This window comes from Epinephelus lanceolatus, chromosome 8, assembly GCF_041903045.1.
Source record: "Epinephelus lanceolatus isolate andai-2023 chromosome 8, ASM4190304v1, whole genome shotgun sequence".
In the NCBI taxonomy this organism is placed as follows: Eukaryota; Metazoa; Chordata; class Actinopteri; order Perciformes; family Serranidae; genus Epinephelus; species Epinephelus lanceolatus.
This window is the reverse complement of record NC_135741.1, coordinates 18,019,123-18,045,786: the sequence shown is the minus strand read 5'-3', so window position 1 is coordinate 18,045,786 and position 26,664 is coordinate 18,019,123. Positions and strand designations below refer to the sequence as shown.

The 26,664-nt window shown below is 40.6% G+C and overlaps 1 protein-coding gene across 3 annotated transcripts in view; it reads right to left on the bottom strand.

The window, feature by feature from the left end:
• Positions 1-1,891: 1,891 nt before the first annotated feature.
• The window catches only part of slc12a5b (solute carrier family 12 member 5b), a 67,166-nt gene continuing 42,393 nt past the window's right edge, over positions 1,892-26,664 (bottom strand). The window contains exons 5-26 of one of the 3 annotated variants that reach the window (XM_033629462.2): positions 22,457-22,511; positions 22,232-22,362; positions 21,611-21,858; positions 21,317-21,528; positions 21,067-21,234; positions 20,313-20,411; positions 19,282-19,339; positions 18,170-18,344; positions 16,524-16,642; positions 16,293-16,391; positions 15,912-16,031; positions 15,645-15,749; positions 15,361-15,529; positions 15,040-15,235; positions 14,573-14,742; positions 14,288-14,419; positions 13,973-14,080; positions 13,479-13,595; positions 13,014-13,216; positions 11,650-11,664; positions 11,449-11,565; positions 1,892-3,487 (exon numbers count right to left, since the gene is read on the bottom strand). In XM_033629462.2, the coding sequence (XP_033485353.2) occupies positions 2,188-3,487; positions 11,449-11,565; positions 11,650-11,664; positions 13,014-13,216; positions 13,479-13,595; positions 13,973-14,080; positions 14,288-14,419; positions 14,573-14,742; positions 15,040-15,235; positions 15,361-15,529; positions 15,645-15,749; positions 15,912-16,031; positions 16,293-16,391; positions 16,524-16,642; positions 18,170-18,344; positions 19,282-19,339; positions 20,313-20,411; positions 21,067-21,234; positions 21,317-21,528; positions 21,611-21,858; positions 22,232-22,362; positions 22,457-22,511 (4,116 nt within the window). In that variant the 3' untranslated portion in view covers positions 1,892-2,187. Of the gene's footprint in view, positions 3,488-5,962; positions 9,977-11,431; positions 11,566-11,649; positions 11,665-13,013; positions 13,217-13,478; positions 13,596-13,972; positions 14,081-14,287; positions 14,420-14,572; positions 14,743-15,039; positions 15,236-15,360; positions 15,530-15,644; positions 15,750-15,911; positions 16,032-16,292; positions 16,392-16,523; positions 16,643-18,169; positions 18,345-19,281; positions 19,340-20,312; positions 20,412-21,066; positions 21,235-21,316; positions 21,529-21,610; positions 21,859-22,231; positions 22,363-22,456; positions 22,512-26,664 lie in introns of those variants that run through there. The other 2 variants (XM_033629459.2, XM_033629461.2) reach the window with 2 other exon arrangements.

Genomic DNA, 26,664 nt, shown 5'->3' with positions numbered 1-26,664 from the left:
CCGTGTTACGTGTATCATTTTGGAGGAACTGTGTTAGGGGAGGGGAGTTTAGAGAGGGATTTGGGGTGTTTGTGTGGAGGGAGGTTGATAAATATAAAATATGTGTATATGTGAAACTGATATAGTGGATGCATAATTAATCATAAAAATATGTTCAAAACAAAAAAAAAAAAAAAACAAGCAGAATATGTCAGAATCAAGCCTTCACAAAATACTACTACTACTACTACTAATAATAATAATAAATAAATAAATACAATAATAATGAATAAAATCCAGATAAGGATTTTAGCCTCCATATTATATTAGTGCTACATACATATGGTGAAATACTGCAAGAGCAACGATACTTAACTTGATGCAGGTTAATATTAACAACTTGTGTCATTAATATTATTTGCAGTTGCCACAGATGATCCCTAAATCGGCTCATTTTTGCTCTGTTGGTCTGGAAGCTGATTCATAAATACGAATTAAAATTTTCACCCAGCCAGCTGGTGTAGACAGGAAGTTAAAATACAAATTTACAGATTAGGATAATGTCTTAATGCATATAACCAATAAAGTCTCGTATTTTAGACCACTGATATCTTAGCCTTTGTTTGAGACGAGAGGTACCGTCATGTTTTTCCTGTAAAACAGAACTGAGGGCACCAACACCATGGGACTTTGGAATCGCGCATTTTCTCGCGGGAACACAGTAACGTTTGCTTCACGGCTCTCTGCCGCCATCTAGTGATTATAAAAATACATGTCAACCAAAGAAAGATCAAGGAAACTATTCACTTTTATAGTTTCCTTGTTATAGGTTAAGATAACATCATACACCAGAACACCTCTGCTGCCCAAATTAACCATTTGAATTTAGTTTTAAATAATATTTGACGATTAGTTTGTGTCATCTTCCTACACGTCATTGTTGCATGCAGGCCTATAACACGTCTCTTAACTCTGATGCATTTACTTCGTATTTCAAACACTTTTTAGATCCATTTAGATCATACATATGTCACACACTTTATTTTCTGTGCCTTAAATTTCTTATTAATTTGCTTTTAACTTCAAAGCCCCATCAGACTGGAATAATTTACCCCTCCCATGAAGACCAAACGCTTCTTCTCATGACTGCAACACTTCTTGGCCTGTTCACCTTCTTTGTTTTTGAAGCTATTTACCGCCATCTTTCATAACTTCTTTTGTTTTTAACTTTACTTTACATTTTGTAGTATGTAGGTTTCAGTGGGGTAAGGTAGTTACAGTGGGTCCCTGTGCACGCTATCATTGAATATCTGTGTATAACAAAAAACACTAAAGAAAATAAGAAATTATTTAATTTGACAATTTTAATAATTGAGTTATAGCTATAGAATAAGCATATAATTTTGTTAAAGATGCTGTTATACAAAAAAAGAAAAATTAACGTGACAGAGATGAGTTTGCAAATGGCACTGCTTTTAATTTGATGAGAGTTCTTCTTTGAACACAGGCATATTTCCAAGGTGGCCCATTCTCCACCCAACACATTGTTGGAGGCCCCACTCTCTCTATGGGCCTCCTCACCTTTCCGGCCCCAGTGCAACCACACCGCCTGCTCTGTCTATATTTACACCCCTGGTAGGTTTCATTTCTCGCTACTATTCACATAACTTCGTTTGGTCTGACAGTTGTGAATTTATTTCATTTTTCATTAGTTTCATATAGATGTTGCTTGTAATAGAGGGTTAGGGTTCCATTTTATTGTTTTTAGTTCTTTTAAAATTGTTTGTTAATGTCCCTTGAAACAAGATGCTGCATGTTGAGGATGATGAAATTATCTGAGCTTTAGGTGACTGTTCTTGCTCTTCACAGCTTGAATTACTGACACCATTACTAGTTAAAGAAAGAAAGCACACAGGTTAAAAAAGTGTTTATTTCACATCAAAAACTTATAATAAATTGGCACTCAATCTCCTTTAATGTTTGCAGGTGGGATTATAAAAAACATCATTTCTAGTTCTACTAGACAGTGTTGAATAGTGTCACTGCAGTGGCATGATTATTTATGATGTAATGGATATGAACATTTAATTAAAAGTTACTGTAACACACATGTGAGTGATGGTTTCCCATTACATATAAAGACACAAAAAGGCTTATTTACATTTTGTTCCTCGGTCAAATGCATTGATCTCACATGGCGGCTGCACATCAGGCAGTAGAATCCTCTGTAGTGACTGTGGTGCTGAATTTAAGTGGTGAATCATAGTCCGGAGGAACATCAAAAAACAGCTCATCATCAAAGCAGAAGTCATCGGATGGTGCTGCGAGGAACGGCAGCTTCAACACGAGGCCTGTGAGGACGCCTCCCAGTGCTGACGCTCCTATAGTGGAGAACAGAGCTGCGACCTGGAAGAGAGCCTGTTCCCGAGCAGTCCTCCCCAACCCTGGCTGCAAACCGGGGATCAACAACTGGAGCTCTTGCAGCTTAGGGTCACCCTCCACTGGTGCTCTGTGGGTAAAGATCTCGTACAAACTGGGGCCATACGTCTCCTCATTAGCCATCAGTATAGCACATATCCCTGCAGCACAGGATATCAGTCCTGTTAGACCGTGCAAATTATGTATTCCACACTGATCCTGGATCCTGAGACGCCGCGCGAGGAAGGGGCTCAAGTACTTGTAGCCCAGCATGCATGCAGTGCAGCCCATCATACCCAGAGCATACGCAGCTGCAGGTGTTATCATCATATCCACAGATGCTCCGACTGTCACTCCTCCGGCCAGCGTCACGTTCTGAATATCAGCCATGGTGATCTTACCGTTCTTGTTCAGCATGGCGGAGAGAGCGAAGGCTGTGAGCGTGGAGGCACTGAGGCCAATGAAGGTGTGGAGGATGGCTCTGTGCTGGTCGTCTCCTTTCAGCGTTAACGCTGAGTTGAATGAAGGCCAAAACACCCAGAGGAACAAGGTCCCCATCAGAGCCAAGATGTCAGACTGGTAGCTGGTGTTCTCCTTTGCATGGCCTTCATTTAGACGAGGCCTATACAGTACAAAAGTGACGCCCAAGCCGAAATAACTAGCAAAGATGTGAATGAGGATGGAGCCCCCTGCGTCGTTGATCCTCAGATACTTGAGCACGGCCCATTCTGTGACTGCAAACACTGGCACCTCCAGCAGAGCCATGACCAGCAGCTGCAGCGGACTCGTCTTCCCCAGCACTGCCCCGAAAGATATCAGCACCACAGCACAGGCAAACTCTGCATTGATGATGTTGATCACCCCGAGGTGGATCTTACCATCATGGCTGAACTGGAAGTACCCCTGCACCAGAATGGCCCACTGGGTGGCAAAAGTAGCCGTGAGGAAGTTAAAAACCATCCCGCTAAAGCCATAGAGCCGGAAAAATGCCAACAGACACCCAAAGCCGAGAAATATCATGACCTGTACGTCTGTAAAAATAGGGTAGTCCCTGTACAAGGCATTGTCCATGGGGTTAGTCCTGTTGGTCTGAAATCTGGCGTCCGCATGCTCATCATATGTGACAAAGGCAGCATACAAGCCAACTATAACCACCTGTGTGACAAACACAAACACAGGTAACTTCACCCGAAGGCTGGTCGACTGCGTCTTCATCCTAACACCTCCTTGGGACAAATGACTGTCATTTCTTTTGCGGCCTGCATTATCTCTGTCTAGATAAGACAGCTCAAAGGCATTCGTCATTCCTGCTCTCTCTCAGACAAACACATGCATTCCCTCACAGAGAGACACTGCTGCGTGGACTTTGACCGTTGTAATAAGACATGTATTGGTTTTAATACACAAGCCTTTTTTGTGGTTACTTTGTAGCCTTATAGCACAACACTGCAGGACTTTGCGTCTATACATCCACAGTAGTTTGCCTAATGAAGCGTACATGCACCTGACGTCAAAATACATTTTTTATCAGATGGATTAAAACCATTAACAATGCATTTAACACAATCATGCATCCTCTGACAAAATTCTGACACTAAAAATATGCTTTATAAGAATTTAAACATAAAGTATCATCGTTTATGTTGCCATGTGAGTTTCTGATTTACACTATAATTTTCTCTGCCTGCTGTGACTGCAACTGGCTGATTTCCATTCGGAAACATTGTGAAACAGAGTTTGCTGACCTGTGAACCTCCGAGTCGAACAGTTAGGGCATAGTGTCTGTTATAAAGTTAGTGGTATTTGCTTCAGCTTGCACATCATAATCAGTGCAGTTCAGCATGTTTCTAGATCAAACACTTTGTTCGCAACATTTCCCCCTGAAGTAGGTTAAAGTGAGAGCAGAGGGCTGACCTAACAGTAGGTGTCTTACAAAAAAACTATACAACTTTTCTGTTAATGCTTCCTGCACACTGACAGTCCTCTTACTATATCATGTAGTATAAACTGAAATGATTTCCCCAAAATTTTAAAAAGTTGCTCCTGTCTTATTTTGTCTTCAGTGGTGCAAGTCACGATAAATCAGAGTACAGAGACAAGTAACGACAGAAAAGTGTATACAGAGAAGCTAATCTCATGACTGTGAATATTTTTATTTGTGCCTTCTAATAGTGGCAGAATCAACAAGTATCTGTTGTCAGATCTGCACCTGATTTCATCTGGCCATAAAGGTTTGCTCCTGTCTAAAGTGCAGTGGAAAAATCACCAGTCTCAGCCTGAACTGTGCCGACATTCATGGCTCCCAGAGGATGAATCCTAATGACTTTGGTGAATCCTTGACATTTCCAGTGGCAAAATCACCAGATCAGAATTTTGATTCGTTCAATACTTTATGACGTTATATCTGCAAAACAAAAACACTTCTATCAGCCTCTGCTGTTTCTTGTGTTTCGTGCAAGCAACAACCTCTGGGGCTGAAACATGAGGCCAATGCTTAAGTGCCAAACCTGCAGTTCCTTAAACGGCCACTTGAGGCTGGCTTCAAAAGTCAATCACTCCCCATACACCCCCATGTTACAATGCCTGACTTTACACTTTACAGTACAAATGAACATGTTTACAGCCCGGTACAAAGACGGTTTTCATGTCTAAAGGTAACTCACCAGAGAGAGCGCTCTGCCACTGTACTGAATTGTGCATTCAGATAGTGCTCTGAATTTATAAATGGTCCAGGTTGTGTCAGAGTGTGCTCCGGCACTCAGAATGAGTATTTCTCACGCCTCGTTTCCACTTATGTATGTGACTGGTATCTGTAGATCTATAAATTTACACAGATGATGCCTCTAGTGTCCAACACCAGGAAGTGCATTTCTTTACGGATGGATAGAAACTTGATAGAAACTACCTGTAGCCATGGGGGAGAGGCTAATTTTGTACGTTTTCGCCATCCAGTAGTTTGGAATATGCACTTGGAACATTACCGGGACAAAACAGGACCAACGTTGCATGGCAACAAATAAATGAATATGTTGGCCTGCAAGGTACGTGGCATGTTTTGTGAAATATTTAATTAAAAAGACGTATGAATGGCTGAACAAGTCATAATGACAGTCTGACTGTATATGATGTAAAACCATATTTTAGCAGAGTAACATTACTCAGATTCACAATGTGTTAAAACTAGATAAACAAGTTCTTAAATCACACAAACTCACTTGACAATTAACAGGCAACTGAACTGAAGAAAACAGTCTTACAGCTTAGCTAGCATACTGGAGCTGGTTTCGCAGGCACATCTGATATCATGGAGATTCCCATAGGAATGAATGGACCTCCAGTTGACTCATCTCTGTACACATATGTAGGTAGAAATGAGGCCTTAATGCACCACTCACATCGTCTTCCTCCTTTGTCAAAAACAAGCCACAGAACTTGCTAGCAAGCACTACCTAATGTCTGTGGAGAATTGTTTTGCCCTGCCCACCAAAAATGTGGTACTGTTTACTAATGGTGAAAGAGTCTATAAGCAGACACTGTAAGAATAAAATCACAGACACACGAACTGTCTCTGTTGTATTAAAATGATTTTAATTTATTGCATTTTGTGCCGACATATAAAATGGTTCCATTAAACCATTACTGGTACATAACTGCATTAGACATGGTAGAACATTAAACAAAGTTTATCATTTTAAAAGACAATACAAACTGCCTATTTTACATCTACAAAACTTGTATTAACACACATTACACGTGTTACCTCTACGTCTAAAATCACACATTTATTTACAAACTTCCCATCTTCACTCTATCTTGCTGTTACATACACTATCCTCCACACGCAAACACACAGCATACAGGCATGTAGTCACAGCACACACACACTCTCTCTGTTTCTGGGAGAGGGAGTTTAAAAATATTGACTCTAAACATGCGCAGACAAGCGTCCAATATATCAACCTGTAGAGCTACACCATCTTCTCATAAATCAGTAATAGAGTTGCTGTTGTTGCTATTGTTACGCACCCACACTTTGCAGAGTTGTTAGGGAAACACTGAGGGCTGCACAGACATTCACCAAAAAGAGGACGTATCAATATGTGTATGATGAGGTGAGGTTCTGTAAATGCTACAGCAGTAAAAACAGTACATGTAGACAGTAAATCTGAAGGATATAAGAATACTTACAAGTCTTATGATTTCCTGGAAAAGATGCTGAATGCTTTTGTGCTAGAACATGATACAGAATGTTCTAAGTAAAATACTTGAGGGCACAAATAGGCCGAGGGGAAGAGGGGAATAAACTCAAACTACTGCGTGCATACATGTCGGACAAAAACCTTCCATATGAACTATAACCTAATTCTAAGTGTTTTGATTTCATACTGATATCATAAACTGTGCACGTTCTGAGGCAAGATAATGTACACTGGCCCGACTCTTACTGATCATATCCATATACTGTATAAAATGGTGATATCCAATGAAATGTTTGCAGAATCAGTAGATTTTGTGAATAATACCTATGACAAAACAGCAAGTGCATGAATGAAGTATGTCCAAAAATAACTACACCATACACAAACAGAAACTAGACATCCATTGTGTACACACTCTGGCACAGACACACAAAAAACAACCAAAAAAACAAAAACAAAAACAGCATTGAAATGTCCGAGAGGTACTCTGCAGGATCAATCATCCTAAAACAGTTTAATATTAACCGTCTGAGATTCATCTAAAATTCTCTCATTATTTCTTCACATTTTAAAATGGTGTGCATTAGTTTAGCAGCAAAAAAAAACACTTTAAGTAGTTCAATATTTTGGGAAATACACTTATTTGCTTTCTTGTCAAGAGTTGTATGAGAAGTCTAAGGTGGAATTTATACATCTGCGTTGAATCAACGCTGTAGCTCTACAGACCTGTCTACTTTTGTGAGCTGAAATTTAAACAATGTAAAATGCCATAGGTGTGTGCTAATAACGTTAGCATGTTATATTTGTTTGGAAAACGTCTTCAGTATAAGACAGTTGTTTTGTCGGTGAACTTTGTGAGGTGTAAAGGAGTCGAATTTCGTAACATTACCTTTGTTAAATGTTGCTGCTGTCCCTGGTTTCATATGAGAAGAGGGAAAGTTCGCTGGTTGCTAGGCTAATTTATGCAATGTAAAATGCCATAGGCCTGTGCTAATAACGTTAGCATGTTGTATTTGTGGGGAAAATGTGTCCAGATAAAGACAAGTGTTTGTGAATGCTGCGAGTTATAGTGAAGCTGATTTGTCTGTTTGTGTTTGATATTGTCTCTATTAAGCCATGTTTAATGTGTGTTTAAGGTGTGTTTTGAGTCAACTAAACTTAACAGCACTTCACAGAAACTGCAGAGTGACACACCACCACACATGATAAATATATAAGTATAAATGCTCACAACAGCGTAAGAGACGTGTGTAGGCTACAGCGTAGGGTCTGCCACACAAGTATAAATCCCGCTTAAGACTCACATCTGTAGCCTACAGTAAATATGAAGTTACAGCTAGTAGCCTTTTAGCTTAGCTTAGCTTAGCATAAAGACTTGAAACAGGAGGAGACAGCTGGCCTAGCTCTGATCAAAGATAAAACAAATTGCCTACCAACACCAACACACCCAAATTAGCAAGTTTTATGTTGTAAATTAAACTGAACAAAACATTCAGAAGTTAAAGCGACATTTTGTCATTTTACGGAGGTGAGTGTGTGCTGTTGCTGGGCAACAGGCTGAGACTCCAGGAAGTTACTGCTCTCACTCATGAGATACTTTGGCTCACAAACTCCACGAAAAGGGCTAACTGTCACTTTTACACCTTGTTTTTTTATGGATTGAACAAATGAGATATAACATTACTTACTGAGCTTCAGAGGTGCTGGTAGGCAGATTTTGTTGCCTGTGGACAGAGGTATTATGCTAAGCTAAGCTAAACATCTCCTGGCTGCTGCTGAGAGTGGTATCTCTCTTCTATCAGCAAGAAATCAAGTGAGCAAACTACTCCTTAAATACTGTGCTCTTACATACATAAAATATAGAATATATAATTTGTTCTTAAATTGTATTTCTAAACTTTTTTCTGAACCACACCATTAAAAAATAAATTCTCTGAGATAAAATTTATTATATAATGTTGACGTGTATCTATGAACATTTTACACTGACTTAATGTTGTAAAATTTCTTTTTACAAACATATAATAACTACATACGTTCACTTTCACCTTGAAGCTTTACACGATATTTAATAAACGTTTGTTGAGATGCCTGGTCTTAAATCTGTTGATTTTTTTTTACATTTAAATTCCACCTAAAATATTACATTTAAATTATATATTGGCACATTTTGTTGATAAGTAATCAGGAAGGACCGTTTATTTATTAAAGAGTTGTGAGGAGGATTCCTATGAACCAAATTTTTTGGATAAAGATAAAATTAAGGTTTCATATGCCCATTGAATCATGTACCAAAATCTACTTGATCGTTTATATGTTAGTATCTTAAAATGAAAACAACAGAGGGATAAAAACTCAGTGCGCCCTGATCAACCAGCACGACATCTATCACAGGAGACACCAGAGATAATACATATCAGACAATTAGTGAATGTGCAGTATTTAAAGCGGCCGTCACTGAACTCAGAGGCTTTGTATTACTGCATGTCACTGAGTCAACTCAATGTATATGATCCCTTTCCAACGGTGAGGATACTGAAGTCAAACAATAAGGTTTGGGATCACAATAATCTGCACCAAATCATTTTCTTTTCATTTTAATTTCTGCTGTAAGCAATGAGACAACATGGACAATCAAGTGTTTAACAGCATTTTCACAACTGACTAAAGTGAGTGCAAACTAGAGGTCAGTATATTTCATGCAGCTGGTCTGTTTTGAGAATTAATTAATATAAATGTATCGCATGAACATAGAAAGGTCCTCAACCAACGTTCTTTCCTCTATCAATAAATACCATTACCACTTATATAAATACTCGTGTGCTTCCAACCATACAATGAAAGACAAAAACAGACCAGGACAAAGACAGACATGATTAGATGAATAAATAAATAAATAATAATAAATAAATAAATAACAGAAAGTAAGAAAAAACGATAAAGAAAAACATTCCTCTTTTACAAACAACCAGGAACAAAAGCAAAGGGAAATAAAGTTGACTTAACGTATCAGAAAAGGGAAATAAAACCTTCCATTTTCTGAGATCAAGTGAAGCTTTCACAGTCGTTTGTTTTGCAATAAACTGTCGGAAGTAACCATAAAAGGGATCTGCTGATATCAGCAGACGAGTCGAGAACAGAGAGGTGACTGTTGCATAACTCTGCAGGTGAACTAACGGTCAAAAGGTTAAATGAGTTAATGGCATGTGAGGATTTTCCTGGAACAATACAGAAGGGGGGAAAGAGGGCAGAGTCTGTGTAGGTGCCATTAAAAGACCTTAAAGCCCTTCAAGAGTAGATGGTGATGACCTCACGTCCACCGCCACGCACCAGCAGGACCCGATTGAGACCTTCGGTGAGCACCTCCAGGAACTCCATGTCTGAGAGACAATAACAGTGAAGGAATGTTGTTTTCTTAAATCACATAACGGTGTTAGCCAATGATTTCAATCATTTATTCATCACTTTATCACTTCTTATTTATTTTAAAGGTATACTTTGGAGATTAAGATTTTATATTCAAAATCTTAAACCATTAGGTCCAAGCCTGTTTGGCTTGTGGAGCGCCTACAAAAAAGGTGTGTCTATTTCTGGTCCCCTGTCACATGTTTTAGTCGTCTATGAGAGAGTGATTTCCCCTCTGAACTCAGTGTTTCGTATAAATAACTGCTCGAGGCCCAAAGACTTAAGTCCAAATACCTAAAACAAATGTTTGTAACAGAACTGTTATCTTTTTTCCTGTCCCATTAATCATCTTGTGATCCTTCAGGTTTATTTTGTGACCTTTAGAAGGGCGGCCCAAAAATATTAGACTGAAATATCTGTACATAAAGTATTTAAAGGTCTAGTGTGGAGGATTTAGTGACATCTAGTAGTGAAGTTGTCCCATGTGACAAGGGTGCACGAGAACTACAGTAACTGATGCAAAAAGGGGCCTATCTAAAGCCAGTGTTTGATTTATTCATTCTGAGTTATAGTAGAAACAACATGGTGAACTCTATGGGAGAGGACCCGCTCTCGGACATATGATGATATATGTGGCTCATTCAAAGAATAAAATGAATAAAACGAATAAAATCATAATAATGAATATTATATGACACTATATCCAAAAGATTTCACTAAATCCTACACACTGGACCTTTAAAACTAGCCCCACTAGACTAGCTACAACAGGAACCATCTTCTTGTGCATTATTATATAATATACAGTATTTATACATATAATAATATAGCATATATCAGTTACAGGGGCCATTTGTCTTTGAAAGTTTTAGCTGGCAAATCACACAAAAAGAGTTGCACCTAGCGCCTGACCTCGTTTTTTTCCAGGCAGTTAAAGACACGGCATGTTTACGGCCCATAATTTCCAGGGCTGGTACCTGCAATTATTCCACAGGCTAGTTAATAACATGTCAGACAGGAAATCCAATTGTGGGATCATTTTGAGAAGGTGAAGGACGAACCCAAGGTGATATGTAAACTCATCTTCATTGGTCGACTACAAATTCTTAGTCGGGGGCAGCCCTAATACTGTTGTTAAAATAGCATTACATTTGGCAAAGAGTGCATTAGAACTTGTTTAGGACTTGGGACTTGTCTGTTGTGACTTTGGACTTGACTTCTGTTTGTAATATATGATGAACTGCAGAATTTCTGTTCTTATCGTTGCAGTTTTTCTTTGCTTTTATCACCTGAACCTGTCTTGCACATGTAGTATCAGCACTTTCTGCACAATCACTTTCCCCTTGTGGGACAGTCAGGATCTGAACTGAACTGAGCAAAGTACACAAAGATAGTAGAATACAGTATGTCATGTATATGATGTAGGATACAGTTCTCATTGCCCATGCGGTTCTTGGGCGGTCCAGGCATGTTGAGCAGCACAAGTTTTGCCTCCTTGGACTTCTTTGTGATGACCTCATTGAGCCGCATGGCTGTGTGCATGCGCCTCACGTCGACCTGGCTCCTGATGCAGGAAACAAAAAGGCCACATTAGGTTTACAAATCACTCAGCTGACAGTGTGCCTCCCTACAAAGTGAAAATACTTACAAGTTCTCCCATTCCCTACAGCAGCATGTTAGGAAGGAAATAATTACGGAGAATTACAACAGGACATATATGTGTGTGTGTGTGTGTGTGTGTGTGTGTGTGTGTGTGTGTGTGTGGAGTTGTGTAAGTTCAAAGTTTTATTTGTCACATGTGCAGGAAAAAAACTGATCTCTTTAAACCCCAGAACATGGATCAGTATACTCAAATATTTACCACTGACCAATGTGTATAGAGCCATTTTAATTTTTTTTTTGTAGGATGGTGAAGGCATGACCCACCATACCCTCCCTCTGACTGGCTAGGACTGGTTACCTTTGTTGGTTGGATTGGTAAGGTTTAGGCACGAGGAGCGAGATTGGTTAGGTTTAGGGTAAGAATGTCGGGGTAAACCAGTCAGAGTAATGCAGAATTTATACTTTTGCGTTGAATCGACGCTATAGCGTAGGCTCCGTGCACCTCCCCAGAAATGTAACTACACGTCAACACAGACCTCCTGTCTATTTTTGTAAGCTGAAAACATTTCTCTCAGTGGAAACGAAGCTTTTATTTACTTTTATTTCACAGATAAGAAACAATAAATTGTGAAGAAAGCCTCCACAAAAATTACATTTTAAGTCGTGTGTGTGATTTATCCTGGCTTCATATGAGCAGAGGAAATCTTTGCTCGTCGCTAGGCTAATTTATATAATGTAAAATGCCATAGGCTTGTGCTAATAACGTTAACATGTTGTATTTGTTTTGAAAGTATAAGACAGTTGTTTTGTCAGTGAACCTTGTGAGCTGTAATGGAGCCAAATTATGTACTGTTACCTTTGTTAAATATTACTGTTGTCCCTGGTTTTATATGAGAAGAGGAAAAGATTGCTAGCTGCTAGGCTAATTTATACATTGTAAAATACCATAGGCTTGAGCTAAAAACATTAGCATGTTGTATTTGTGGGGAAAATGTGTCCAGATAAAGACAAGTGTTTGTCTGTGAATGCTGTGTGTTATAGTGAAGCTGATTTGTGTACTTGTGTTTGAAAATGTCTCTATTAAGCCATGTTTAATGTGTGTTTAATGTGTGTTTTGAATCAACGAAACTTTAAGAAACCTCTGCACGCCAACTAGTGTTTTAAAGACGTAACTGCAGAGTGACACAGACACTTCACTGCACAAGTACAAATGCTCACAACGGCGTAGGCAACGTGCGTAGGCTGTGGGGTAGGGTCTGCCGCACGAGTATATCCCACTTAATGCAGACTAGGGTGGGTCATTCCCTTCATCATCCTAAAAAAATAAATAAACTGGCGCCCCCGTGTGCATGTCATGTGTCAAATCTGCTTCCTGTGCTGGAAGCTGAGTAAAACTGGCAGGTCACTCACGGCTTCATGTTGAAGACGTCTTTGCCCAGCTCTGGTGTTGCTACTGAAAGGGTCTTCGCCTTGTCTGCACCCTTGTTGTCCGTCCGGGTCGCAGCGCCCCCTGCAGGCGCAGTTGGAGACGTGGGGCTTGTTGGGCTGGTTGGCGTGGAGGCGTTCTTACTGTGGATCAGCTGTACCTGTTTTGGGTTGGAGACAGCACCAGACTGAGAGACAGACACCGCGACGTGACAGTGAAGGAGAGAAAGGAGACACCTGTCAGTGTCGGTGAAACTCTGGAAGCCAGTGGGAAATCAGTGGGCAGTGAGTGAAAAAAATAAAACATTGTTGATCAAACATTACAGCACAAAAAGAAGATTCTTCCCGAGCTGGAACACAGAGAGACAGACAGTAGGGGTGAAGAGAACAAAGACAGAGTCACTGCAGATAAACAAGTTATTCCTGCTAAAAGGGCCGTGGCAGCATTACCTCATCTTCAGGTTGTTCTGCTACGCTAGCTCCTTCATCAACACTGTGCTGAGAGCGCAAGCCAGGTGGGTTTTTACGCCGAATGGACCCGCGGGATGAATCCGTAATACTCTGGATCTATAGTTATAAAAAAGTGAGGAAATAAATTAGAATCAATTTGTAATTTCCCTCCAGAACTCACTCTCTCTTCCCTCAGATCAGTGAAAACAAGTCCAGACAACAACAGTTTATTATAAACCAATTCCCTGCCCCAGAGCTGATATTTGGAGCACACAGAGTGATAACGAAAATGCCAACATTAATGTTGTGTTCTTCAGGGGCCAACACTGACTAAAATTCAGGTTTATCCACTCTGTTTAAATTGTTTAAAATGATACAAGTCTTGTGTTTCTGTCAAATTTGACAGAAACACAAATGAAACAAAACAAAAAAACCCAACAAAGTTCCCCTTACGATTTCTCCAGTTATGTGTAGTAGACACTTTTATGGTTTACCTCTCTCTCCATCTCATTCTTGGTCAGATGCATCTGTTTGAGGATCTGGGATCGTTGCTCCATTATCAATGTCTTCTCATAGGTGTAGGCTGAGATGTCACCATCATGCTTTAAAGTAAAAAAACACATTATTCATTTATTATACAAGTACAATACTGAAAAAGAAGCTGAGTTATAAAAGAAAGATTAGAGTAAAAAAAAACCACTCTGGGTTCATCTCAGAACACACAGCTGCTTTATGAGTTCCGAAACATAAATCGGCTCCTGGCAGAGATTGTTTGTGAACTCAGATTAAGTGTCAGACAAGTCTCTCACCATCTCCACCACCTCCACAGCAGCGTCGATGCGCAGGTGATAGAGGAAGGTGATGAGGTCTTTCTTCATCTGGATACTATTGTCATCCATCTGAGCTACAGTGAAAATACGCATCTTGCACTTCCTCCACACCTGCGGGACAAAACAGGAACATTCACAGGTGATGAAACGTCATCAGTGTTATTTTTAACCCTCTTCACTTGTGCTCATTAATTAGTTCAGTTATCAGAGTCATATTAAAACTTCTCAGATGTGAAGAATAATTCATGGTGTCATGTTTCTCACCTTATGTTGACGCAGCAGGAAGGGCAGGAGCATCAACATGCCTCCGTCATGGACAATCCACCACACGTCTATGTGGCCTTCAGTGAAGCGCTCTCCATTAGACGGGTAGCTGGAAATATTTTTAGGAACCAACAAGGCCATGCTGGCTACAGTCGTCTCTCTAACCACCTCTGCAGAGGGACAGAATGGATTTGATATAAAATATAATGAAGGGTCTGAGAAAAGGCTGCCCCTCTATTGTTTGCTTAAGTCAGCCCATTAGACAGGAAGGGGCGATGCTTAGTAAGACAAACATTTTTCTGGTGATGATGTTAATTACATATAAATAAAAACATCCATAAGGTCTAGAGGCTAAAATCATACTAGATTATTGAGGCGAATACTGATGTCAACATTTAAAAGTTAAGAAATCGATAAAGATGTATCAGCTAAGACATCTATTATTTTATCAGTGACTTCAGACTTACCAATAAAGTTCCTAAATTGCTGGTGGTACTCTGGCTGTTTCCAGTTTCGGGGCCAGCTGACCATCACAGTGTTGTGTTTCAGACCTCCCAGTCCTCCAACCTGGATCAGGTGGGACGTCCCATCTCTCAGATTGGAGGAGATGACCACCTGAGAGAAGCCCTTCACCTTCTCTGTCTCCATTAACTTACGCAGAGACTACAAACACACAGAGAGGGGAACACGGCTGTTGGTGTGTGTGAAAACTTGTACTGAGAGCTGAGTGATGTTCAACCACTGAGTTTATATCACAAGTCAAAGTGAATGTGTTAAAGAGGACAGACCTGATCTGCCCTCTGCGCCTCAGTGTAGTTGTCGAGGAAGGTTCCTTGAACTGAGGTGCCGACAATGGTCAGACCCTTCCCTGCTTTCAGCTGATTGGTCAGAGAGAGCAGACGAGGCTGCTCTACGTTCTGCTCGGCATCCACGCTCACCAGAACCAGAATCTGAGGCCTGAGAGAAAAACAAAGCACCAAGTCACTGACTCATCTCAGTAAGATCGGTACATTGTATTTTAGATTCAATGAACGATATAAACAGTTTGAGAGTTGAAGATGTGTGGACTGACCTCCAGTTCTTGGTGTGTGGCGGTCCTTCCTCAAGCCTCATGAGGGCGAAGCGTGCAGCGCTGAGAGAGATACCGCGTATCCCATCACCCCACTCCTTCTCCGCTCTGTCACAGCACATTAATGGGTTGGCACATGATTTATAATATATACTCAATAGAATGTATGGTAAAAAAAAACAAGCTCAATCCATCACTGTCATTAAACTACAACAATAACCACTGGCAGAGTAACTCGGCGTGCTGCATGATGTCATGATGATTACTTACCCACAGAACTCAATGTATTTGTAGATGCAGGTGGCGATGCCCATGGCGACGATGGCGTAATACCAGGAACAGATGAACATGAGCGACAGGCACAGGCTCATACCCAGAAAAGACAGAGCCCTGCAGGAGACAGGACATCATGTGTTTGGTCTGAGAATTTCTGCCAGCTTCACACAATTGGCTGGAGCACAGCAATGACCTCAGCTTGTAAATTAATTTGTAATTAGTCTGTTGCTACTGTGGATTAACAGGCTTTAGCTTTCCATGGTAGTTCAGGTGCACACAGCGCTGGTTATTATCATCACCTCACAGGTGCAGAATTTGGGTCAAATTCAGAAATTGCAGCACGGGATATGCATGTCACATTTAACACAGACTCACCAGTGGTAGAACTTAAAGCGTGGCCTCCAGTTTGGTGTCCTCAGCAAAGTCTGCAGGGCACAGGCAAGATTGACAAACATGTAGCACATCAAGAAGAACCTGAGGAGAGAAAGAGAGAAGAGAGGAAGAGAAATACAGAATAAAAAGTTAGACAGACAGGATTGTAGTAACTACATTAGGCCTGCACAGCAATGGCCGTTAAGTGTGTGTGTGAGGTCACAATGTACTCACATGGAGAGGATTGGTGCGACTGCATCCAGGGAGGCGATAATGATGCCAATCTCACAGATGCTAGCTGTGAGCAGAAGGGCCCAGGTGGGCTCCCCGTTGGCTTTGCCATGCCCAAACACCTGCAGCAACATACAAGAAGGCAGATTACGGCTGGGCAACATGAAGATATTATTTCGTTATCGAGACATGAGACTATATATCATCTTCGGTTTTGGATATTGTTATATTTTGATATGGCATAAATGATGTTTGCCCACTCATTTTAAAGCCTGCATTACAGTAAAGTGATGTAAATTTATTAACGAACCAGACTTTTCTATTTGTTTTAACGCTTGTCTTAACCCACTTAGTTGTTATATCCACATTATTGATGATTATTAATCAAAAATCTCATTGTGTTACTGGAAAAAAGGTGAAAAGGTCAATAGCTGACCCTTGAATGGGATCAAGCACAACAATTTACTTACTGACTTGTATCACTGACAAAACAAGTTATATGTTTACATGATAAATAAATGTGTTTTTATCACTAAAACATATCTCAGTGCCATCTGATACTCCCACCCCCCTGCAGATATTGTGAAATGGTGGGTCCATCAACAGCAGGGGTCATACGCTGATGCCCAGAGCTCACAAGTGGCACCATTTTTGTGCAGAATAAGTACAACAAAGTTCATTCAACCATTTTCCCAAGATAAGATCTCATAAAAATCCAAGGTCCATCATCTCCATGGTCGTATTTACAAAGAGCTGAAGCTGCCTGTTCCATTGATAATATATTCATAAGGTCTTTTAACCAATGATCTGTATTAAAACTATTTGATTTGTGTGATTTCCAATTCATCATAATGATACGCTTAACTGACATAAAAGCTGGAGCAATAGTGCCATGTGTAAGCTTCGACTTCGGGCCAAATAACACTCCAAAGTTTTCAGTATTTGTGCACACTGGGGTCCCTGAACAATCCTGAAATTACTTAAATTAGGTATAACTGTAAAACTGAGAGTTGACAGCCATACACTCTTTACACTGTTTAAGTTCTGCACACAAGCTGACCAATATTTGATTAAAGTAGCCTTGAGATTAAATGAATAAATGAAGAAAAAAATAATTTGTTCACTCATGAATTGATCTTATGATTTAATACCTTGCAGTAATGTCTTCAGTGTTAGATTTTACTGCTCTCTAATCATTCATTGGAGGGCATTTTTTCAGCCCAGGAAACATGCAATGTGATGACCTCTGCTTTTCAAAATGAGGTCTTAACATACAGTTGATATGGAACACGTGGAAATATGATAAATTGGATTATATTCAAAGGATGTATGAAACAAATAAAAACATCATAATATTACACTAAATTGTGACGGGAATTATTTTTTTCTTTGTGAATATTTCCTAATGGCTGGCCTGCACACAATGAGTAAATTCAATTACATTTCATGGCAGCTTCTTGGATAATAAGTGCTTTACAAATATATTATGAGATTTTTATAATGAAATAAAGTGTTTCATGTTTATTTCTGCAGCCTCAAGCGACAGAAAATACACAGGCCTCCACAAAAGTTCTCGCCCTCTGAGAAGTTTGAAACACTTTTTCTGCTTTCGTGATAGAGAGGTATTTTAATACTACGTGTGTGCTCACTCTCAGAAATGGGATGATGCCGTCTCGGGAGATGGCCTGTAAGAGACGTGGAGCTCCCGTCAGACTCTGGAGTCCCGCTCCGCAAGTGGAAAAGAAGGAGCCGAATACAATGACCCACGGAGATGGCCATGCCAGAGTCCCAATCACAAGGTTACCATTGACCCCTTCACCAAACCTGAGGACAGAGGCGAAGACAAAACATTCAGAAGCTGTGATAACACATATTTACTCTTTCACCATTTATTCAAATAAACTAATACCCACGTAATGTTTTTAAACTGATATAAAATATATGACATATAAGCCACATTCACTTTAGTTATTGTAGCTATGGCATGTCAAGCTTCCACTGGCACACAGTTAATGATATGCAGTTTACAAAAGGAAGGTTGGATAAACCATTTGAAATTAGTTGGCTAACTTTGTAATTTTTTGGAACAATGGGTCTTTTATTTCAGATAGAGGTACACAAAAGCAGACCTCTCATTTCCTGCTGGCGACAGTGAATTTGGGCGCTTGCACAGCAGACATTTTGTGTACCAAAAGCACAGGTGAAACTGGGAACATTAACGATGGCTCAGTTCCATTAAATGTCGTAGTAAGCTTTTCTAATGAGCCAGCGTGCACAATGCCAGGACTTCCTCTAAGTGGAATGCAGCCATCATTAATGTTAATTAAATACACCTGTGTTGTTCCGCTAATGTCAAGACAAAATGGCTGCCGTGAAAAAGGTCTGTTTTCTAGCATTTAACGTTAGCTAAATATGAGCCATAGCTAGCAAGCTAACCTTAATTAAGCTAATGTTAGCTTCAGGCGTTGATTGAAAACAGGCTGGTTTTGTGGATTTGGAGCTAAATGTTGTGCCTGGGGCACATCATGTATTAATGATACTCGTTACCTGGAGAGGTTGGAAAAAGATATACGTCTCTTCCCTGTTCCAAATCCAAAATCAAACCCTGAAAAGTGTAGGGTTAGCTAGCTAGCTACTGAAGATATAGCCTACTGAATGTATACACATGCTGCTTTTGCTTTTTAATGATTACAACAGTGAAACAAAGACCGACCCTGCTGCACAGGAACCAGTGAAATTGACACCAGTCATCCTTACTTACTTGTCCCTCAGGACTACTCCTTCTATACAGGCACCAAACAGCACCACACAGGACATGTCTGGGGAAGAACTGTTAAGAAATGTCTTGTTGGAAAAGTTTGATCCAAATATAGGCTATGCAACCAATATCTAAAAGTCATCATTAGCACTTTCTGATCCCCACAGTTTCTGTAGGGTGACCTATTTTGATTTCCAAAAAAAAGGACACTTGCCCTGGCCACGAGATAGCCTACTTAAATGATACTCGCAGTTTACTCAAAGATGCCTTTTAATTTTAATATATTTAAAGTTTATATGTATGGATAGAAAATTCAGTTATATTACAAAATAATATCTCTCAAAGACAGAAATTTAGATAGGCTTCTCAGAGGTCATTCAACTTGCTTTTATTATGCCTAAAATAATAATCGTTTTACAAGTTTCAATTGCACAAAAATAAATATAAATGTAAAATAAATGTAAAATCTCTGGAATGAAATAATGATAGAAATAATGTCTCTTCTGTATTAGAAAAATCAGCTTGTAAAATAATAGCTATCTTTTCAAGTCTTACTGGACAAATAAATAAATAAATAATATGAAATAATGTTCTAAATAATACCTCTTCTGTATTAGAAAATCCAACTTTGAGCTCCCTGGCACCTTTATTAGACACAGAATCATATGTGCCAGCTTTGCACACGGTGCACTCAGCCTCCCATATATCCCGACCGAGTCGGGACGGTAAGTTGGGAATTTTTTCTGCAGTTCATCTGTGACGCTGCACTTGCACTTTGGCATCTTGGAAGCTTAGAATAATGCTGTGCCACCGGTGTCTGCTGCTTCCTCGTTGTGAGTGCTGGAGATCTGCCGATAAGGCAGCCTCTCAGGGATTACGCACACACACACAAGGAAAACTGGACATTATCATCAATTTATAAACACCCCCCGAACGCCCCGGACAGGACGTGAAAAGTGGACATGTCCCGGCAAAAGAGGACATTTGGTCAGCCTAGTTTCTGTTGAATCGACCTTAGCCTCAGTGAAGGATACACACAGTAGATGTGGTGGTGATGGCTGCAATCGTGCCAATGGGGATTGACTTCTGAGCGTCACGCAGGTCTCCAGAGCGGTTGGAGCCCGCCATGATACCTGTAAGTGGAGCACGATGAAATAATTAGGAGTGTTATGCTTTCATACCTGCACGGGGATTTACTTCTTTCTTTAGGCCTATGTACACTGGAGTAAAATCACCTGTCAGTACATTTACATGTGCAGTTAAGTCAAGCTAGGGTTACAGCTCGACTAGGCCATTTAATGGACTATTGTCCTTGTCCCTGTACACAACCACAGGAGGGAAATCGATTTATGTATAGTCTGACTCTGCTATGATAGGTGGCAATATGCCCCCTTTTGGCTTGTTAGTCTTGGACCTGTTTCTAGTTGACCTATTATATCACAGACCAAACAACTGACAAACAAGTTAGCTACAGTTAGCGAGCGGCAAACTGGAACCATGGTGGATATCTTACAGCTCTGTACATGTCGTTGTCCAAAAATGCACAGCTCTGGACATAGATTTCGCCATGTTGTTACCAGCTGACAACATGTTAACATGTATTTTAAAAGTCTGGTTTTAGTTGGACTAACACAATAAATTGATTTTCTCTCATTACTGTCACTGTCATATTACATGCAGTCATTTGATCTGTTGTTGATATAAAAATATAGATTAGGGCAGCTTTGAAGATCATTTTAATAAGCATAATATCCTCTCTTCCCTCCAGACTTCTCTTCTGCTGCTCACCTGTGACAGATGGGAAGTATATTCCAACCAGCAGCGTGAAGAAGCTTGTGATGTCAGCCAGGACGTAGCGGTTGGAGTTGGATGTGGGAGTGTCTGGATCTGTGTCTGATGCGATCCCACGCTTCTCCAGGAACATCCCCTTCTCCAGGTAGTTACCAAACAGGTTCTCTAGAAGACAGAGGAACATTTACGTGAAGCATGTGATCAATCCTGGTGACTGACAGAAGGTATTATATAAGGTATCTCTCACCTGCCAGGATGCCACTAGTGACCCCTGGGATACCCTGTATCTCTGTGACGTTGTTGTTTGTAAAGTATTCGTCACACGTGGCATTGAGGTTGTCAGAATCACAGAAGGACCTCCACAGTTTGGTGGTGACGGTTTCATTGTCTATTTCGATGACCTTTGCACAGACATCATACGACCTAGAAAACAGCGTTCGGTTTCCCAGGAGGCAGACGCTGTAAAGAAAGCCAACACATCGTCGTCACACACTCGGATCATCGCCAGAGACTCTGACCAGTGAATCAAAGAGTCACTTACGGGAACACGGGGGGCTCGATGGCGGTCTTGATGACTCCGGCATAAACAGCCACAATGGAGAGGATGACACAGGCCAGAAAGACCAGCGCCAGCTTGTTGACATATTTGACCCCCACGAACACCACCAGAGCCATGAAGCTCAGCACGAGGGTGCCGTACACCCGCATGTTGTTGAGGAGAGCTGCCTCTGCCTCAGGCCCCTCCAGACCCTCGATCTTAAAGATGGCTGCCTGGGGAACAATATAAATCTGAAAGAATGGAAAGATGGAGGGAGGCAGAGGAAGCAGAGAGAGGTGAACACGGTAAGGTGTAGTGGAGTATGGTGAAGAAAGGTAATGCAACAGTCGGCTGGTTAAGTGTTTTCAGGCCTCTAGAAACTACATTGACTGAAGGCTGGAGAGGGAGAAAAAGAATAAACGATAACATCTGGTGTGACATCTTCTAAATCAAACCAATGAGCCACCAGTCTGCACAATACCAGCATTAAGCGATTAGTTCCGCGTGTGCTTCTCCTGTCATGGCATGTTAAAATGTGTGAGGTGATAAAGGACTCTATATAAAGCTGTAAAGACGATATATAAAATAACAGACATGAGTTATCTGATCACTGAGGAAACTTACCAGCAGGATCTCAATACAGCCCAGAATGTACATGGCGCCTGCAAAAGTGGTGCCTAAGTAGAAGCAGATCCCCACAGCTCCACCAAACTCGGGCCCCAGAGAGCGAGAGATCATGTAATAGGAGCCTCCAGCTGTGAGACACAAACAAACAGAAGAGTCAGTGCATGCTCCTGTCACAAACACACACAAACAAACACTAATACATCCCCTTGGATATCCTCTCACCTGGCACGACTCCATTTGTTGCGATGGCACTCATGGAGATGGCTGTGAGCATTGTCTGAGAAAAAAAGAACCACAACAACAGAGGAGGGTTACTGGTCTGTGAGAGGCAGCAGGTGGGCACCTCAACTTTAATATGGCCGACAGCAAGGCCATTAATGAACTGAGGGAGTGAGCAGAGGAAACATCCAGCAGCATGGGAGTCTGACTCATCTGGTCATGTTGAATTGTTGATGACTACATGGCTGGTTAGGCACAATACTGTCACTTCAGTCATACTCTCTGCTGCAGCCAAGAGGCAGAGGGGAACTGATAACATTTACTAAATACAAATACTCTTGTAAAGTACACAAGTAAGGTACCTGTACACTCATTAGAAAATTTCATCCAATAGATGATTTCATATAACCAGTTTTCACATTTCTACATTGTAGTCTGTTCATATAGACTAACGTTTTGTATTTTAGAGTGTAGGATTTAGTGGCATCTAGCAGTGAGGTTGCAGAACTGAAACCTCTCTCATGTACCATGCATGTAGGAGACCTACAGTGACCAGAATAAAAATGCAAATGGCCCTATCTAGAGCCAGCATTTGGTTTGCTCCCTCTGGGCTGCTGTACAAACAACATGGTGGATTCTGTGAAAGAGGACCCGAGCTATATGTCAACACATGATATATGTATACATATACATATTGATATATGATGAGGTCAGGTCTCACTCGATGTTTGGTCATGGACTTTCCACGTCCACATACAACGTGCAAAGTACCCTGGGTGTGTTGGTTGGTGACGTTCTGGGACGCCGTGTCAAGTTCTGCCTGTTACATGCATTGTCTTCTTTCAAAATATACTTCTGTTTTCACAGGAAATTAAACGTTTACATACAGTCTCTTTCAAAATGAAAGCATTATGTCGATACAACAGGAATTGACGTTTTTTCCTTCAACAACTAATGCGCATGGTTTAGTTTAGGAAAAAAGAACAGGGTTTGGCTTTAGAATCTTACAGAACACGAACACTGTTCTCCAAAGTTGGTGTTTGTTTGACCCATTCAGCACAACTCCCACCCGCCCTACTCAGACTTACCCCGCCTTAACTTTTGTTCTTGTGCCGCCACGTTTCCCCCTGATGCCGCAGAGCGCTGTTAAACTATAACGGTGACCAGTCGCATATCATGCCAATGTTAAAGAACAGCTTTTTCATCAGTGTCTGATGTCCCATGTCACTGCCCAAGCGCCGGATTTTGACAACTTTGGAGTGCGACTGGGTCGTATATGTAGATATAAACAGTTCATTTTAAGGTAGCACAAACACAACAATTCTTATCTTGAGGTGATTATAAATTACTGAAAACATTGTGAATACTTAATACCTTATTTATTGGAAGATACTGTTAAATCCTGCACATTGCACCTTTAGGAGGAGACACTACAGGGTCATGGGATAAAACTAACAGATATCATCATGAAATTCCCCAGTTGAATAACTGGACCATCACATCATGACAACCCACGACCGCTCATATTCATATCTCTTAAACTTTTGTAAACTCTAAATGGCCACTTTGGTCTGTTACTGTGTCAATCACCTCTTGTATCACCTGAAAATCTAATGTAGGACTGTTTTTTTGTTTCCACACTTGTGCTAATGTTTGTGGTGCAGTGTCAGACAAATGTTTGTAAATGCTGGTGTACCCACCTGTCCTGCTTTAATACAAAATCTTATATATTGATATATGGGCAGCCTGTCTGTCTCAGAAAATAGTATCATCCAAGCTTTGGCCAAACCTGAGCTGAGCTCAGTCAGGTTTTCATGGAGAATGTGGGGCCACTGGCTCTCCAGCTTGTTTGTGGGTGCAGTTAATTGAATTTTGTCTTTTTTATATGAACCTGCATAATGTAGAGTTAGGTATTTCTTGTCTTTTTTTATATACAGTACAGGCCAAAAGTTTGGACACACCTTCTCATTCAATGCGTTTTCTTTATTTTCATGACTATTTACATTGTAGATTCTCACTGAAGGCATCAAAACTATGAATGAACACATGTGGAGTTATGTACTTAACAAAAAAAGGTGAAATAACTGAAAACATGTTTTATATTCTAGTTTCTTCAAAATAGCCACCCTTTGCTCTGATTACTGCTTTGCACACTTTTGGCATTCTCTCCATGAGCTTCAAGAGGTAGTCACCTGAAATGGTTTCCACTTCACAGGTGTGCCTTATCAGGGTTAATTAGTGGAATTTCTTGCTTTATCAATGGGGTTGGGACCATCAGTTGTTTTGTGCAGAAGTCAGGTTAATACACAGCCGACAGCCCTATTGGACAACTGTTAAAATTCATATTATGGCAAGAACCAATCAGCTAACTAAAGAAAAACGAGTGGCCATCATTACTTTAAGAAATGAAGGTCAGTCAGTCCGGAAAATTGCAAAAACTTTAAATATGTCCCCAAGTGGAGTCGCAAAAACCATCAAGCGCTACAACGAAACTGGCACACATGAGGACCGACCCAGGAAAGGAAGACCAAGAGTCACCTCTGCTTCTGAGGATAAGTTCATCCGAGTCACCAGCCTCAGAAATCGCAAGTTAACAGCAGCTCAGATCAGAGACCAGATGAATGCCACACAGAGTTCTAGCAGCAGACCCATCTCTAGAACAACTGTTAAGAGGAGACTGTGCCAATCAGGCCTTCATGGTCAAATAGCTGCTAGGAAACCACTGCTAAGGAGAGGCAACAAGCAGAAGAGATTTGTTTGGGCCAAGAAACACAAGGAATGGACATTAGACCAGTGGAAATCTGTGCTTTGGTCTGATGAGTCCAAATTTGAGATCTTTGGTTCCAACCGCCGTGTCTTTGTGAGACGCAGAAAAGGTGAACGGATGGATTCCACATGCCTGGTTCCCACTGTGAAGCATGGAGGAGGAGGTGTGATGGTGTGGGGGTGTTTTGCTGGTGACACTGTTGGGGATTTATTCAAAATTGAAGGCACACTGAACCAGCATGGCTACCACAGCATCCTGCAGCGACATGCCATCCCATCCGGTTTGCGTTTAGTTGGACGATCATTTATTTTTCAACAGGACAATGACCCCAAACACACCTCCAGGCTATTTGACCAAGAAGGAGAGTGATGGAGTGCTGCGGCAGATGACCTGGCCTCCACAGTCACCGGACCTGAACCCAATCCAGATGGTTTGGGGTGAGCTGGACCGCAGAGTGAAGGCAAAGGGGCCAACAAGTGCTAAACACCTCTGGGAACTCTTTCAAGACTGTTGGAAAACCATTTCAGGTGACTACCTCTTGAAGCTCATCGAGAGAATGCCAAGAGTGTGCAAAGCAGTAATCAGAGCAAAGGGTGGCTATTTTGAAGAAACTAGAATATAAAACATGTTTTCAGTTATTTCACCTTTTTTTGTTAAGTACATAACTCCACATGTGTTCATTCATAGTTTTGATGCCTTCAGTGAGAATCTACAATGTAAATAGTAATGAAAATAAAGAAAACGCATTGAATGAGAAGGTGTGTCCAAACTTTTGGCCTGTACTGTACATATATTTTATTTTTGTACATAGATGATTGTCTGTTTTTATGTGGTACGGTATGGACCTTCTTCTGTGTCCTTAATAAAGCCATTGTTATAATAATTATTATTATTGCTTAAGAAATTATTTTTTGTATAATAAGTGTTCGGGAATAAAAAAGTTTAGATATGCAAATTTATGCATTATCTAATGAGATATGGACAAATTTACATTTCCAGAACTAAAATTTGCAGTTAAAAATCAAAACAATAAATCTAAATGTATATCTTGGGTGTTTTTTCCCTGCTCTAGTCTGAAAGAAGACATGCTATGGAAGCAAAATATCCCTAAATCACATAATTGACCGGTGCATGACCTGTTAGCTCCTGACTGTACTATTAACCTGTTAACCCCAAATGAGGTGGCTGTCGACGAAGCAGTAAAATGACAGGCTCCAGCAGGGATGAGGTGGCTGCGATGTTAGGGTGTTAGTGCGTTTACTGGCAGACCACCTTATGCCAGTATATATGATGTCACCCTCAGTATCTGTGTAATGGAAATTATAATTATGTACCCTGCTATATATTGTAACAGCCTGTTGTTGAATCGTATAGCACCTAAATTGGGTTCATGTGTTCTGAGGAACCACTTTAGATTGACATAATCTTGTGGGTGGATGTTTAC